This window comes from Peromyscus maniculatus, chromosome 7, assembly GCF_049852395.1.
Source record: "Peromyscus maniculatus bairdii isolate BWxNUB_F1_BW_parent chromosome 7, HU_Pman_BW_mat_3.1, whole genome shotgun sequence".
In the NCBI taxonomy this organism is placed as follows: Eukaryota; Metazoa; Chordata; class Mammalia; order Rodentia; family Cricetidae; genus Peromyscus; species Peromyscus maniculatus.
In genome coordinates, this window is record NC_134858.1 from 16,749,780 (window position 1) to 16,763,569 (window position 13,790).

General features: G+C 58.2%; 3 protein-coding genes and 2 non-coding genes across 5 annotated transcripts; 4 read left to right on the forward strand and 1 right to left on the reverse strand.

Moving 5' to 3' along the window:
• Positions 1-2,824: 2,824 nt before the first annotated feature.
• On the forward strand, positions 2,825-6,729 carry Ppan (peter pan homolog). The gene is made up of 12 exons (XM_006987034.4): positions 2,825-2,970; positions 3,060-3,230; positions 3,839-3,940; positions 4,126-4,176; positions 4,268-4,438; positions 5,102-5,178; positions 5,362-5,469; positions 5,560-5,683; positions 5,767-5,845; positions 5,930-6,059; positions 6,134-6,300; positions 6,385-6,729. Exons 1-12 carry the CDS (start codon positions 2,953-2,955, stop codon positions 6,594-6,596), a joined length of 1,410 nt encoding a protein of 469 aa, XP_006987096.1. The 5' UTR covers positions 2,825-2,952; the 3' UTR covers positions 6,597-6,729.
• Positions 3,982-4,064, forward strand: LOC121831242 (small nucleolar RNA SNORD105). Its single transcript, XR_006074617.1, has one exon. It is a non-coding gene; the product is annotated as a small nucleolar RNA SNORD105 (small nucleolar RNA).
• Positions 5,213-5,292, forward strand: LOC121831247 (small nucleolar RNA U105B). Its single transcript, XR_006074622.1, has one exon. It is a non-coding gene; the product is annotated as a small nucleolar RNA U105B (small nucleolar RNA).
• A 93-nt stretch (positions 6,730-6,822) lies between the features above and the next one.
• On the forward strand, positions 6,823-8,735 carry P2ry11 (purinergic receptor P2Y11). Its single transcript, XM_076575766.1, has 2 exons — positions 6,823-6,962; positions 7,559-8,735. The coding sequence occupies exons 1-2, from the start codon at positions 6,947-6,949 to the stop codon at positions 8,608-8,610; spliced, it is 1,068 nt and encodes a 355-aa protein (XP_076431881.1). The 5' UTR covers positions 6,823-6,946; the 3' UTR covers positions 8,611-8,735.
• Positions 8,736-8,823: 88 nt separating this feature from the next.
• On the reverse strand, positions 8,824-12,894 carry Eif3g (eukaryotic translation initiation factor 3 subunit G). The gene is made up of 11 exons (XM_006987033.4): positions 12,785-12,894; positions 12,632-12,678; positions 12,455-12,538; positions 12,259-12,347; positions 12,056-12,115; positions 10,532-10,636; positions 10,250-10,439; positions 9,626-9,733; positions 9,362-9,498; positions 9,167-9,273; positions 8,824-8,915 (listed from the first exon to the last, which is right to left on the reverse strand). Exons 1-11 carry the CDS (start codon positions 12,802-12,804, stop codon positions 8,900-8,902), a joined length of 963 nt encoding a protein of 320 aa, XP_006987095.1. The 5' UTR covers positions 12,805-12,894; the 3' UTR covers positions 8,824-8,899.
• Positions 12,895-13,790: the final 896 nt, after the last annotated feature.

Consider the following 13,790-nt stretch of genomic DNA (forward strand, 5'->3'; position numbering starts at 1 on the left):
GGTAACACAGTTTCACAGAGCTAAGCAAATTCAACATAAACAAAAGTAACACACGTTAAAATAATATTTTACCACAGTTCCTGGTGCTCCTAGCAGTATACACAGGGCATTTCTAAGCAGACGGAGGTTCTTTGTTTTAAATCACTGTCTTAGATCTTTAGATCATTGTTCTACTGCTCCGAAGAGACACCATGACCAAGTCAACTTACAAAAGAAAGCATTTAACTGGAAGCTTGCTTACAGTTTCAGAGGGTGAGTCCATGACCATCATGGCAGGGAGCAGACAGACATGATCAAATGAAAGCTTACATTTGATCCACAAGCAGGGGGCAGAGAGAGAGACACTAGGCCTAGAGTGGCCTTTGGAGACCTCAAAGCCCAGCTCCAGTGACGCACCTCCTCCAACAAGGCCACACCTCCTAATCCTTCCCAAATTGTTTCACCAACTGGGTACCACACATTCAAATATTCACACCACCGCAGTCATTAACTATTCACCGGGTGTAGTGGCACAAGCCTTTTATCCCAGCACTCAGGAGGCTGAGTCAGGTGGATCTCTGTGAGTTCCAGGCTAGTCTGTCTACATAGTGAGTGAGACCCTGTCTCAAAAAAATAAAAGAAAAAGCGAAGGATGAAACTGCTCACACTCCTGCACACCTTAAAAATAGCTTGGGTCTGTGTAGCCACACCTGCCTTAGCACCATCTAGTCAAGCACATGCTGCACAATACACACACTGCACAGCAATGCTCACATCCTTTTACAGATTCCCTTTCTCTCACGGTCACATTTTCATTTCAGGTAAACCATGCAGGGACAGAACAAGAGTAGATGTCTGTGGAGTCGCTGCCCAGAGACAGACTCCACAGCCCAGACCCAGAATCTCCCACCAGACCTGCACTGGGCAAAGTGGCCTCTCCTTGCTTAGCGAGATCCTCAACTCCCCTAAACTGAGCACACCCCAGGGCCAGGAGAGGAAAGGACTGCTCCAGACTGGAAAGCACCTGCCAGCCCCGGGCTACAGCAGGGACTGCATGGCCCCTTTGCTTCTCCATTACCAACAGAGAGAAGAAGCCTCCGGAGTCACAGAAAAGGGCTAAAGGACCAGAGAGCCGAGGAGGCAGGAACGGGGCTCAGGTGGATGAGACAGGGACGTGAGAAAGGACAGTTTAGAGAATGAGAAGGGACAGTTGGTGACGACGTTGAAGAGGGTGAAGAGGGGGTAATAACAGGAAGCTGGGTGGGGTAGGGAGGCAAAATAGGAGGTAAAGAGGGAGAGCTAGGAAGAGGCCTAACTGATAAAGGCTCCTGGGAGGAGACAAGATGCTAAGCCTTGAGGTGAGTATCCCTCCCTTCACTAAAAGGGTTTTTTTTTTTTTAGGGGGGCGGAGAAGCCAGAGTCCTGAGGCCACCATAGTGTGTGGGGGGGTACAAATGGGAAGGGGGTGAGTCAAGATGCAGAGTGCTTGGCTTCCAGAGGAAGCTTCAATGCTTCCACCCATCTGCAGACAGGGACCCTGGGGAGCAGAGCTGGCCCTCAGGATCTGGGAGACGGTGATCAGGGACCACTCAGGGCTCAATCCATCGGCTGACTGATCCCAAGTGCCAGGGACCGGTGTGCTCAGGATCAGTAAGGCATTTTTCTTTACTGAGGGCAGGGACACAGGACACTTAGTTAGGAGTCTGTTAGGAACCTCAGAGTAGAGGAAACGGTTGTTAAAATACAACAGATGGGGAGATGGATGCCACAAGATGCCCTCCCCGGCAGGAGGATGCCGAGTCCAAGGCTAGCTGCATGGTGAAAGACTTGGGAGGAGAAAAGAGAGACAGGAAGGAAGTGGGAGGGAGGGAAGAAAGAAGATGAAGGAAGAGTCGACCTAAGGATGTAAGAAAATCCGTAAGGGGATTTAAGGCGTGCACCACCACCACCCAACACACTTGTTGCTCTTTTAGAGGACCCAGGTTCAATTCCCAGCACCCACGTGGCAGCTCACAACTGTCTGTAACTCCAGTTCCCTCTTCCGGGTGCCCTCTTCTGGCCTCCTCAGGCACCAAACATGGAAATGGCACACAAACATCCGTGCAGGCAAAGTACCCATGCACATAAAATAGTAAGAAACCGTTTAAAGTAATAGGAAATAATTTAAAACATTTTTAGAGATCTGGAGAGATGGCTCAGTGGGTAGAGAGCCACCTGTCACCAAGTTTGGATACCTGAATTCCATCTCCAGGCTTCACATGATGGGAGGAGAGAACCAGCTCTTACTAGTTACCCCCTGGCCTCCCCATGTGTGCTTTGGCATGCGTACCGCCACAGATAATTAAGTGCAGTTTATTTGGGAAGGGAGCAGACGTGGTGTACGCCATTAATTCCAGAGCTTGGAAGACAGAGGCCAGGGGATCTATGCGAGCTGAGCCAGCCAGGGCTACACTGTGATATATGTGTGTGTGTGTGTGTGTGTGTGTGTGTGTGTGTGTGTGTGTGTGTGTGTGTGTGTATAATTTATATAATATATATAAATAACCCTGTCCAGCCAGGCATAGTGGCACATGCCTCTAATCCCACAGCTCATCATAAGCAAGCGGATCTGTTAGTTGCAGGCCGGCCTGGAAGGAGGAGGTAAAGGAGAGAGAGGGTCGCACACTTGCAGAAACATTCAGGATGGGGATTCGAACCCCCAAGTGCTGGGCGGCCCACCCCGTTCCCGCAGAAATGGGCGTGGCATCTCTAGCAATCCCTGTAAAGACTTAGGTCCTGCTCCCCCCCAGCCGCCTAGCGCCCAGGACCGCTGCTTGACGTCACTGGCGGGAGCGCCGGAAATGGGACGCAGACGAGCCACGCGGCGCCGGAAGTGGGCCGCACAGAGCGTGTGCAGTCGGCCTTCCGGCCTCGGAAGTGAGCGGTGCGCGCCGGAAGCAGCTTCCGCGGCCACCTCGTGGGGAAGCCGGCAGCATGGGGCAGTCGGGACGGGTGAGGCGCCTGGGCCGGGGCGGGCGTCGGGCGCGGGTGGGGTCGCGAGCGGGGCCCGGGCCCTCACCGCCCGCCTGTCGCCCCTGCAGTCCCGGCACCAGAAGCGCGCTCGCGCCCAGGCCCAGCTCCGCAACCTCGAGGCCTACGCCGCGCAGCCGCACTCGTTCGTGTTCACGCGAGGCCGGGCGGGTCGCAGCGTCCAGCAGCTCAGCCTGGATGTGCGGCGGGTCATGGAGCCGCTCACCGCCACCCGCCTGCAGGTCTGCATCCCCTCCTCCCCCGCCCTCCGAGCTCCGGTCCCGGGGTTCGCGGCTGCAGCGAGGAACCCCGGCGAGGTCTTGGGGCCAGGGGTTCGTGGTTCGATTCAGGGGCAGAGCGCCTGCCTTCCCTTGGGAGGCCCCGGCTGCGTCCCCAGCCCCGCTGGAAGTAGGCACGACGAGGTCCAGCCGAAATCGCAGCGCTGGGGAAGAGAAGGGAGGCGTACCTTAACCTTGTGTGTAAAAAATAAAGGGCCGGGGCCCCGGGGTCCCGGGGCGGGGCGCAGTCAAGAGCTGACTCCCCGGCAGAGGGGGCCTGCAGCTTAGCCCGAGGTCAATCCTCGCGACCCACATAGTGGAGGGTTCTCCAGCCCCTGAAGGTTGTCTTCTGACCTCCGCCTGTGCGCCCCTCCGAGACTGCACACAAAGTGGATACTTTTTAAAATTATGTTTGAGTGCTGGAGCTGGAGCCGAGGAATACAGTTAAGTCCCCAGCCCCCCCCCCCCCCCGAAAGTTGGGGGATGGTCAGAAATACCACCTCAGAAGCCTCAGTTTAAGCTGCCTTGCTTAATAAAAAATACCTGCATCCATTTCTTTGTCTAATTATCAGGTGCGAAAGAAGAACTCCCTGAAGGACTGTGTGGCAGTGGCCGGCCCCCTCGGGGTCACGCACTTCCTCATCTTGAGCAAAACAGACAGCAGTGTGTACTTGGTGAGTGGGCGCCATGCCCTTCCCGCCCTCAGCCCCAGCCGCTCCTGCCTCATGATGAACGCACCGCCCTGAGCTCTCGTGATGCTGGCTTCAAAGTAAACGCTCTGAAGCGATGGAGCACAGCTTCCCCCTCGCCCTACCCCCTCGCCGGAACCCTCCTCCCTCACCCGTCCTTTCCCTGGCAGAAGCTGATGCGTCTCCCAGGAGGCCCCACTTTGACCTTCCAGATCAACAAGGTGAGGGGCAGAGGTGATAGGAGAGCCCGGCTTGCCTGGGGCGGGCCCTGGTCACACAGACGGTCCTCAGCTTCTCCCGCCCTCCCCTCAGTACACACTGGTACGGGACGTTGTCTCTTCCCTGCGCCGACACCGGATGCATGAGCAGCAGTTCAACCACCCGCCTCTCCTGGTGCTCAACAGCTTTGGCCCTCAGGGCATGCACATCAAGCTCATGGCCACCATGTTCCAGAACCTGTTCCCATCCATCAACGTGCACACGGTGGGCCAGCTCTCTTGGCAGCTGCTGGGGGTGGGCGGTTGGGTAGGGAGCAGGTATTGCAGGCCCATGTCATGTCCCCATGGTGTGGAGAGACTCATAGGTGTGAAGTGACTAACGTGATCTTAAATTCAAAGGCAGAGCTGGAGTTGGTGTGATTTTGTGAGGATCTCCTGTATCTCAGGCTGGCTTCCAACTTCCTGTGTGGCTGAGGCTGGACTTAAACTTCTGGCCCGCCATCTCTTGCATGCTCAGTACACCTGGCTTTAGGTGTTGGTGATCAGACTTGGGCTTTGTGAACCATAGGCAAGCACTCTGCCACCTGAGCCACATCTCTGCCCATTTTTCTTTAGACCAGGTCTTGTGTTAGCCCAGGCTGCCCTTAGACTTGTAATCGTTTTGCCTCCTCCACCCAGCCCAGCATGACTTGAGTTTCAGCTGCTAAGCCCTGGCCCCGTTGGTTCTCAGATTAGGCTCATTACAAGGTCCCACTTAGAAGAAGTCTGAAGGTTGGCTTTGGTGGCCAGCGCTCCAGTCAGTCTGTGGACACTGGTTGCAGCCCCTGCCGCCTGTGGGCATCCCTAGCACCTGTGCAGATACAGGCTGCTGAAGGGAGGCCCTGGCTTCAGCACTTAGAGCTCAGAGGCCCCCTCTCTGGCCCTCCAGGTGAACCTAAACACCATTAAGCGCTGCCTCCTCATCAACTACAACCCGGACTCCCAAGAGCTGGACTTCCGACACTAGTGAGTGGAGGTGGGAGGGACTCAAGGTGGGGTACCCCGTGCACCTGATGAGAGCTCTGCTGCTGAGACCCTGTGATTGCTCAGACTCAAAGTAAACGCCCTGATGCACGCCCAGAAGGGAGAGGGCAAGGAGCGGCCCCTGGACCCTGTGACCCTCCCCTCCTCCCTCTGCTCCTCCTGCAGCAGCATCAAAGTGGTGCCTGTGGGTGCAAGCCGCGGCATGAAGAAGCTCCTGCAGGAGAAGTTTCCCAACATGAGCCGACTGCAGGATATCAGTGAGCTGCTGGCCACGTGAGGAAGGCTCGGGGTGGGTGGCAGTGCAGCTCAGGGGTCCCAGAGCTGGCCTGTGGAGCACCCAAGGTAACCTGCTGTGCCACACAGGGGTGCGGGACTGTCAGAGAGTGAGGTGGAGCCAGATGGCGAGCACAATATCACCGAACTGCCCCAGGCTGTGGCTGGCCGCGGCAACATGCAAGCCCAGCAGAGTGCCATCCGACTGACAGAGGTGAGGGGCGGCTCACGGTGGCTCCCACGGCCACAGCCTTCAGTCAGGAGGCCAGCCTGATTGTCCCGTCCATGTATCTACAGATTGGGCCCCGGATGACACTGCAGCTCATTAAGATCCAGGAGGGTGTTGGGACCGGCAATGTCCTCTTCCACAGTTTTGGTAAGGGCACGGGTTGAGGCCGGTCTGAGAGCAGCGCTAGGTCCCGTTGTGGTCTTGACAGGTGTGCCTGGTCTTTGTTCCCAGTGCACAAGACTGAGGAGGAGCTGCAGGCCATCCTGGCCGCAAAGGAGGAGAAGCTGCGGCTCAAGGCACAGCGGCAGAACCAGCAGGCTGCGAACCTGGAGCGCAAGCGGGAGCTGCGTGAGGCCCACAAGTATGCCAGGGCAGTGGGCAGAGGGGTGGGCTCGCCATGAAAGCAAGCTCACCCACGGCACTCTGGTCCTCCAGGAAGAAGAGCCTGGCAGGCATGAAGCGAGCCCGTGCGGGGGCCGATGGTGACAGCGATGCTGAGGACCCCGGGCCACCCCCAGAGGCCGTGGGGGCAAGCCAGGTAGAGGAGGAGGAGGATGACGCCGAGTACTTCCGCCAAGCTGTGGGCGAGGAGCCTGACGAGGGTGTGTGGCAGGGGCTGTGCTGGTGACCCCGGGGCCTTTATTTCTTGTTGAGGATGAGGACCTTGACCGTTTCTCTCCCTGCAGACATGTTTCCCAGAGTGGCCAAGCGGAGACGCCAGGGGGGACCTCCAGGCAAGAGGCGGGGAGGAAAGGTGCAGAGGCCTGGCTCAGGCCGGGGAAAGGGTGGCAACTGGCGGCCGCCAAAGCCGAAGGGTAGACCCCAAGGAGTCAAGATCAAGCCGGGACCCAGAGCCGCACGCCAGGACCCGGGTCGGCCATCAAGGAGAGGAACCTGAGCCTGGTTGGCAGTGGATGGACCACAGATGCCCCAGATTGGGGCCCGGGAGCTGCCCTGGCTTCCAGTGCGGCCCGGTTTCCTTTCATAAAGGAGCTACCCAGTTCTTACCTCCAATAAACCTGAATGTGGCACTCTGAGTCTGCTCTCTGGCTGGGGCGGGGACGGGGCTAACAGTACTTAGTTGTGACAGGCCAAGAGACAGACAAGCCCAGCCCTGATGGAACAAGAAGGAAGTGGGCTAGGTGGGAGGTGTCACCCTGACTGGCTGTGCAAGTTGAGATGGGCTGGTGGCCACACTGCTGGGAACCCAGGAGGTACTTTGTGTAACCCAGAGCTCCTGTGAGGACCATGGCTGCCCGCTCAGGTAAGCTAGCCCTCAGCCAGTTAAGAGATGGGACACGTGCCTTGTGGGGCTGACTGGTACCTCGCCAGATCCCAGCTCAGAGGGATGTCTCTTAAGGATCGGGAGGGTTCTGCAGACTGCCGAGTTTGGGGTGGCCAGGTCAGAGGCGGTCTGCACTGCATGTGGAACTTCGAAGAGGCCACCTGGTCGGTGAGAAGGGCATAGTGTGTGTGGGAACACAGAAGGCTCTGAGATTGGGGGTTGGGTTGTTGGGAAATGGTAAGGTGACCCCTGGCTGGTATCTGGGGTGCCCTCTGGTTTAACCTGGTGCTGGCAGGAGGGCGGTGTGGCGGGGAACTACTCTGGATGCTGACTACAGGCTCTGTGCAGACTCATCACAGGGTCTTGTGCTGTTCCAGCTGGTTTCAAAACCAGACTGACCCTGGCCCATTCCACCTGAGGATAGGCTGGTCCCCTTACAGGCAGTGATAAGGCCCTGCCAGGTTGCATTGGCATGCAGGCCTCCACCTGCTCACCACTGGCAGGACCTGGTATGCATGCAAATGCAGGAGGCAGGCTGAGGCAGGCTGTGGCTCAGTCGGTTACTCTGCCCACAGGTACCGAGCTCTCCTGCCCAGAAAATTTTATGGAGGCTGCTGATCGGGAATACAGGCACTTTCAGGAGGGCTACCTCTGGGCCATCCTGATCGCAGAGTTCCTGGTGTCAGCAGGGGGCAATGGCCTGGCCCTGTACCGCTTTATCACCCAAGAGCAGAGGCCCTGGCACCCAGCTGTGGTCTTCTCTGCACAGCTGGCAGTCAGCAACCTGTGCTATGCACTCACACTGCCGCCTCTGGCCGCCTACTTCTACCCCCCCAAAAACTGGAGCTTCGGGGAGGCGGCCTGCCGCCTGGAGCGCTTCGTCTCCACCTGCAACCTGCTGGGGGGCATCATCTTCATCTCCTGCATCAGCCTCAGCAGATACATGGCGGTGGTGCATCCTTTCTTTACTCGGAAACACCTGCGGCCCAAGCACGCCTGGGCCGTCAGTGTCGCCTGCTGGGCCTTGGCCATTCTCATGGCTGCCCCCATGCTCAGCTTCTCCCACCAGAACAAGCCCCAGCAAGGCCCTGGGACATGCAGTACGATGAATCCGAAGGCCTGTGTCAAGTGCCTGGGGGTGCTGAAAGGCCAGCTAGGAACCTTCAGAACCTACAGCCTGGTGCTGGCGTGCCTGGGTGGCATCCTGCCTCTGCTGCTCACACTCATGGCCTACATCTCCCTGGGGTTGGTGGTGCTGCGCAGCCAGGGCATGAGCACAGCCCAGAAGGTTCATGTGGTAGTGCTGGTGACCAGTGGTGTGGCTCTGTACGCCTGCTCCTATGCGCCCTACCACATCACACAAATGCTCCATGTGGATGCCAAGTTGCGCTGGATGGCTCGCTGCCCCAGCTTCACCAATGAGACAGAGGCTGCAGAGGCGGTCCACCTGGGGGCCTTCTTTGGCTACCAGGCCACACGCATACTCGTGCCCCTGGCCACGTGCATGCACCCCCTGCTCTACATGGCCGTGGCACCCAGCCTGCGCTGCCACCCATGCCGCCGAAACCCTCACCAGGACCTGCCTCTAGCAGGTCCAACCGCTCCCCAAAGCCAGCTGAGCCCATGACCTGATCTAGCCGAAGCCGCCTCACCACAGCTGGGTTGTGACAGCAGCCCTTTAGTGCCAAGGATCCCCCAGCTAGCCCTCACCAGGGGAGGCTGCCTGCCACCCAGGCAGGTCCCTTACAAGACCTCAGCCTGGGGGAGGGGCCAGCTCCACCCCTTCTTCCTGGTCCCCCCCACACAACAAGGGAGACCATGAGAACAAGCAAGACATAAGTGTGTTTGGAGTCTGTTTAATGGAAGCTTTCTGTCCCTGAGGGTCTGGGGGACAGCAGCAGGCAGCAGGTGTCTTTTTAGTTCGTTGATGGCCTGGAAAGAGGGAGGAGGCAGGTGGTAAGAATGCGGGTGGGGACTTGTGACCCTAAAGAGTACCTGAGACTTGACACACACACCAGGGAAGCCCAGCCCTCGCCTGCTCAGGAACAGTGGCATCAAGTCTGGCAGTTTTTCCCAGAGCACAACAAAGGACCTCCCCTCAGACAGGCCTGCCTGGCAACCAGCTAACTGGAGCAGGACCACAGCGGGCAAAGGAGGGCGTGGGGGTGGGGAGGACGGCTTACTTGGCCCATTCAACATTGAGGATGAGGTGGTCATAGCCAAAGCCAGACACCCCTGCAATGGCACGAGCGGCATCCTCCCGGCGGTGGAAGCTGATAAAAGCAAAACCCTGGGGGCAGGGCAGACAGGCGGGGATAAGGAGTGGCCCCCAGGACCCCCGTTATCCAGCCACCCACTCCCCAGACCAGCCCACCCACCTTGGACTGGCCAGTGGTCTTGTCCTTGGCCAAATATATGCGAGAGATGGAGCCAAAAGGCCGGAAGAGTTCCTGGAGGTCAGTCTCCCGCGTATCCTCAGACAGGTTGGTGACGCGGATGGTGGCGTTGTCATCAGCTTTGTGGGCAAGGCAGGGCGAGGCGACATGAGGAGCATGCCATGGCTAGACCCCACGCCCACATGCAGGATAACCACAGGGCGTCCAGTCGTCTACTTGCTACCGAGGCGATCCCTAGCCCCTCACCTCTGCGGTTTGGCTGCATGGACTCCCCACGGCGACTGGCCCCATCCCGGAGACTCGGGGGCACGTACTTCCCCGTCTTGTTCTGGGCAGCCTGCACAGGCTCCAGCTCTGGAAAGCAGCAGCAAAGTCACATGCCGCCCCAGCCCTCCAGCTGCAGGCTTCCGGTCATCCTCTGGCGACCCAAAGGTCACACCCAGGATGCTACCACCCTTCAAAGTCTCTGCTGACAACACGGGTAAAGCGAACAAGCCACAGGGCAGACGTGGTCCTGACACCACAGCCAGCACTGCAGGCCCGCAACTGAGGGCATTCCTGGGCTGTCAGGATGGGCACAGGCAAAGCTCCATGCAAGTCACAGAGGGAGCTACCCACAAGACACATCAGATACCGACCTACACCTACACACACACACACACACACACACACACACACACACACACACACACACACACACACGTTAGAATAAGATACTAGCCACATTTACATCGCGACAACCATGCCCCGAGCAAATGAGGTGTCTAGGAGGGCGCCCAGACGCAGGCCGCTCAAACCTGGCCACAGACAGAAAACAGCACACTAAAAAAGGAGAAACTGAGGCCCCTCCCAGGTGCCCCAGGCTCACACCTCCCGGCAGCTTCTCCTTCTCCCCGGTGGACAGGCCCAGCTGCTCAGCCAGCTCCTTCTGCATGGGCCCCAGTGTGTCCTTGTAAGGGCAGCGGGTGGTCCAATGGTCGCCCTTGCAGATGCGGCAGGACACAATCTTCTGGCCCTTGAGCTTGTTCATTGGGTCTTCCTCCTCCTGGCAGTTCAGGTCCTGGTGGGGAACAGGGAGGGTGGCTCAGAGGGGCTGCTGTGCCCACCCCACCACCCACTGCACTTCTGGGTCTTCAGCCTCACCCTGCTCACCTCTTTGCTAGTGATGAATGTCATGGAGACGTCATCACTGACTGTGGTGGTGGCCACATTGGGCCCTGGTGGGTCAAACTCCGAGTTGCCAAACTTCTTCCAGTTCTGGGCTCCCAGAAGGATGGGGACAGTGAGGACAAAGGACCCCACAGTGGGGTACCCCAGACAGACAACCATGTCAGGGCCTTGAATCCTACACCTAGTCTCCCCAGAGGCCTTCCACGTGATAACGGTGACAATTCACATTTCCTAAGCTAGGCGTGGTGGTACATAACCGTCACCCTAACACTTGGAAGTAGAAACAGGAAGATTTTGAGCTTAAGGTCATCCTGAGATATACAAGTTCAAAACCAGCCGGGGCTATGCTATACGAGGCCCTGTCTCCAGGGAGGGGGGGGGAAGAAGAAAGAAAAAGTATAAAAAAAAAAAAAAAGTTGCTGGTGAGGTGATTCAGTGTATAAAACTGTTTGTTGTATACTCAAGAACCTGAGTTTGATCCCAAACTCTCATATAGAGTTAAGCATGGCTCGGGGCAGGGGACACTATCTAGAGAGTAAGGTGGAGAGTGATGACAGGGCCGTCACCTGACATCCTCCTCGGGCCTGTGTGTGAATATACAGGCATTCATGACCCCCACGCACCGCGCACCCCCCCACACACACACCACAAATAGAGAAGAAAAACCTCCAGGAGGCAGTAGGAAGATTCAGAATGTGCCGGCACACATCTGTGCCGCTGGCAGTTTCTGGGCAGTCCATGGACCAGCTCCCACAGGGATGAGGCTGCACATGTCCAGGAGTCACTCAGATCACAGGATCCTCGAGCTAGTTAAACCTGAGATTCACTTCCTTCCTGTACAATGGGACCACAGAGCTCCCTGCCTCCCTAGCCTGGTCTACAGGTTGGGAAGCCATGCCTTGCTAAATGCCTGGAGTGGAGCCTGGCTTTAATTGTGGCTGCCCTTCCTCCAGAGGCCCTTGCCCCTTGAGAAAGAGGCTGCTTGTTCCTGCAGGCAGACAGGACCCAGGAGGCTGAGGCGGAAGCAATGAGAATTTGGAGACTAGACAGCAAGAGCCTCTCAGAAATAACAACAAACAAAACAAAAGTCCAAGAGGGCTGGATGTCTCCGGAGCATCTGTCACAAAAGTGCCCGTCAGAGTCCAACCCCGAGCACCCACAACGAGAAGCTGGCCGCAGAGGCATGTACTTGGAGCCTCAGTGCTGGCCAGGAAGGAGGTGGAGACAGCGGGATCCCTGGGGGTAGACGGCCAGACAGCCTGATCTACTTCCAGATGATAAGAGACCATCTCACACCAAGAGGAATGTGCCAGAGGAATGATACCGTGCACAGGAGCGCACAAAGGGGGGGGGGGTCTAACCTCATCTACTCCCGGGCCCTAAGTTTTCAGGGCCTGACACTAAACCTTAATTCTACATCAACAAGTGAGGGCTTCCCAAACCCTCTGGGTCAGTCCTGGGGACCCCCTCCCCCACTCACACCAAAACGAGCCAGGAGGGTCTCACCTTCCTCCTTGCCACGGCCTTGGACGCCTTCCGGGTCTCAATCCTGAAGGTTCTGACAATCTGAAGAGGAAAGCGAGAGGGGCGCTTCCGGAGTCTCGAAACCGTGCTCGCCAATCCAAACCACCACTCGCACCCCTCCCCACCCACCGCAGTGGCCCCGCGCACGGAGGCACGCCGACCCTCTGCGGCCGCCGCAGCCCCACCTTGAACTTCTTGCCGTCCTCATCTATCTTGTACTCGGTCACCGTCTTTATGTTCCCGTTGATGACTTCCTTGGGAGGCGGCAGTGGGTCTGCGGGAGGTGACAGCACCTGAGTGTCCCGGGTAACAGGGACCGGCCGGGAAGCAGACTGGGGGGGAGGAGGGGGGGAGGGAGAGGGCAGGACGGATGTCACTCACCTCCGGGCAGCAGCTCGGGCTCGGGACTGGTGTCGCCGGTGGGCAGAGGGATTCCCTTCAGGAGCTCGCTGGTGACGCACTTGTCTGTCGGGAGGGGGGGAAGTCAGCCACAGGCCCGGAACGCCGGGCGCTTTGGGGACCCTGCCTCCCCGGGACGGCGCGCGGCGCCGCACTCACCGTCCTCGCCCTCCTCTTCCACCTGGTCGGCCCAGCTGGGCTTCGAGCTGCGGGAACACGGGATCGGTGAGCGGGTCCCGGCCGCCCGGCCCGCCCCACGCCCACGGCCGCCCCCACCGCCGCTCCGGAGGACCCGCCACCCCCCAGGCTCACTCAAAGTCGCCGGTCGGCATCGCCAAGTCCAGCTCCACGCAGCTCCCAGCCCGGGTAGAGAGCGGAAGCGCGGGGAGAACGAGGCTTCCGGTGCCGCCGCCGCCGCAGCCCAGAGCGGCCCAGACCGCGGTGGGCACAGCGCCGCCCTGTGGACAAAGGCGGACACGCGCGTCTCGTGCGCCGCAAAGCGCTGGGACCCAAACTGGCCGAGAGGTCCAGGGGAGAGCATCCGGAACTTGTTAAACTCCACTCAGCCTTGTTTGGGGTGATGGGACTAGAAGCCAGTGTCTCACTCTATAGCTAGAATAGCCAGTAATTCCCGACAATCCTCCTGCCTCAACCTCCGAAGGGCTGAAATTACAGGCATGGGCACCACACCCAGGTTGGTCTTGAACATGAGGCCTGCCTGAAACTCCTGATGCACCAAACGCTGGGCTTAAACTCGCAGCAATCTTTCCACCTCACCCTCGCAAGCGCTGGGAATACAAACATGAAATTACCACATCGAAGGCTGGTTCGCTCTCTCCCTCCTCGAAAACTAAGGTTTTTAGCCACCAGTAATCCTAATAGTAGGGGAGGTAGAGGCAGGAAGAGCATGAGTTCAAGGCCAGGCTCAGCTACGTCTTGGATTCCAGGCTAGCCTGCTCTACATGAGACTCTGTCTCCAAAACTAAAAACTCTGGGGTCTTGCTTTGTTGCCCAGGCTTGCCCCTGAACTACTGAATGCAAGTGATTCACAAATAGATGGGGCCACAGTTGTGTGCCAACAAGCCTGGCTGAAGATCACTTGCATCAAGAAGGCTCTTGCCAGGCGGTGGTGGCGCACGCCTTTGATCCCAGCACTCGGGAGGCAGAGGCAGGCGGGTGTCTGTGAGTTCGAGGCCAGCCTGGTCTACAGAGCGAGATCCAGGAAAGGCACAAAGCTACACAGAGAAACCCTGTCTCGAAAAACAAAAAAAAAGGGGGGGGGGCTGGAGAGATGGCTCAGAGGTTAAGAGCACTGGTT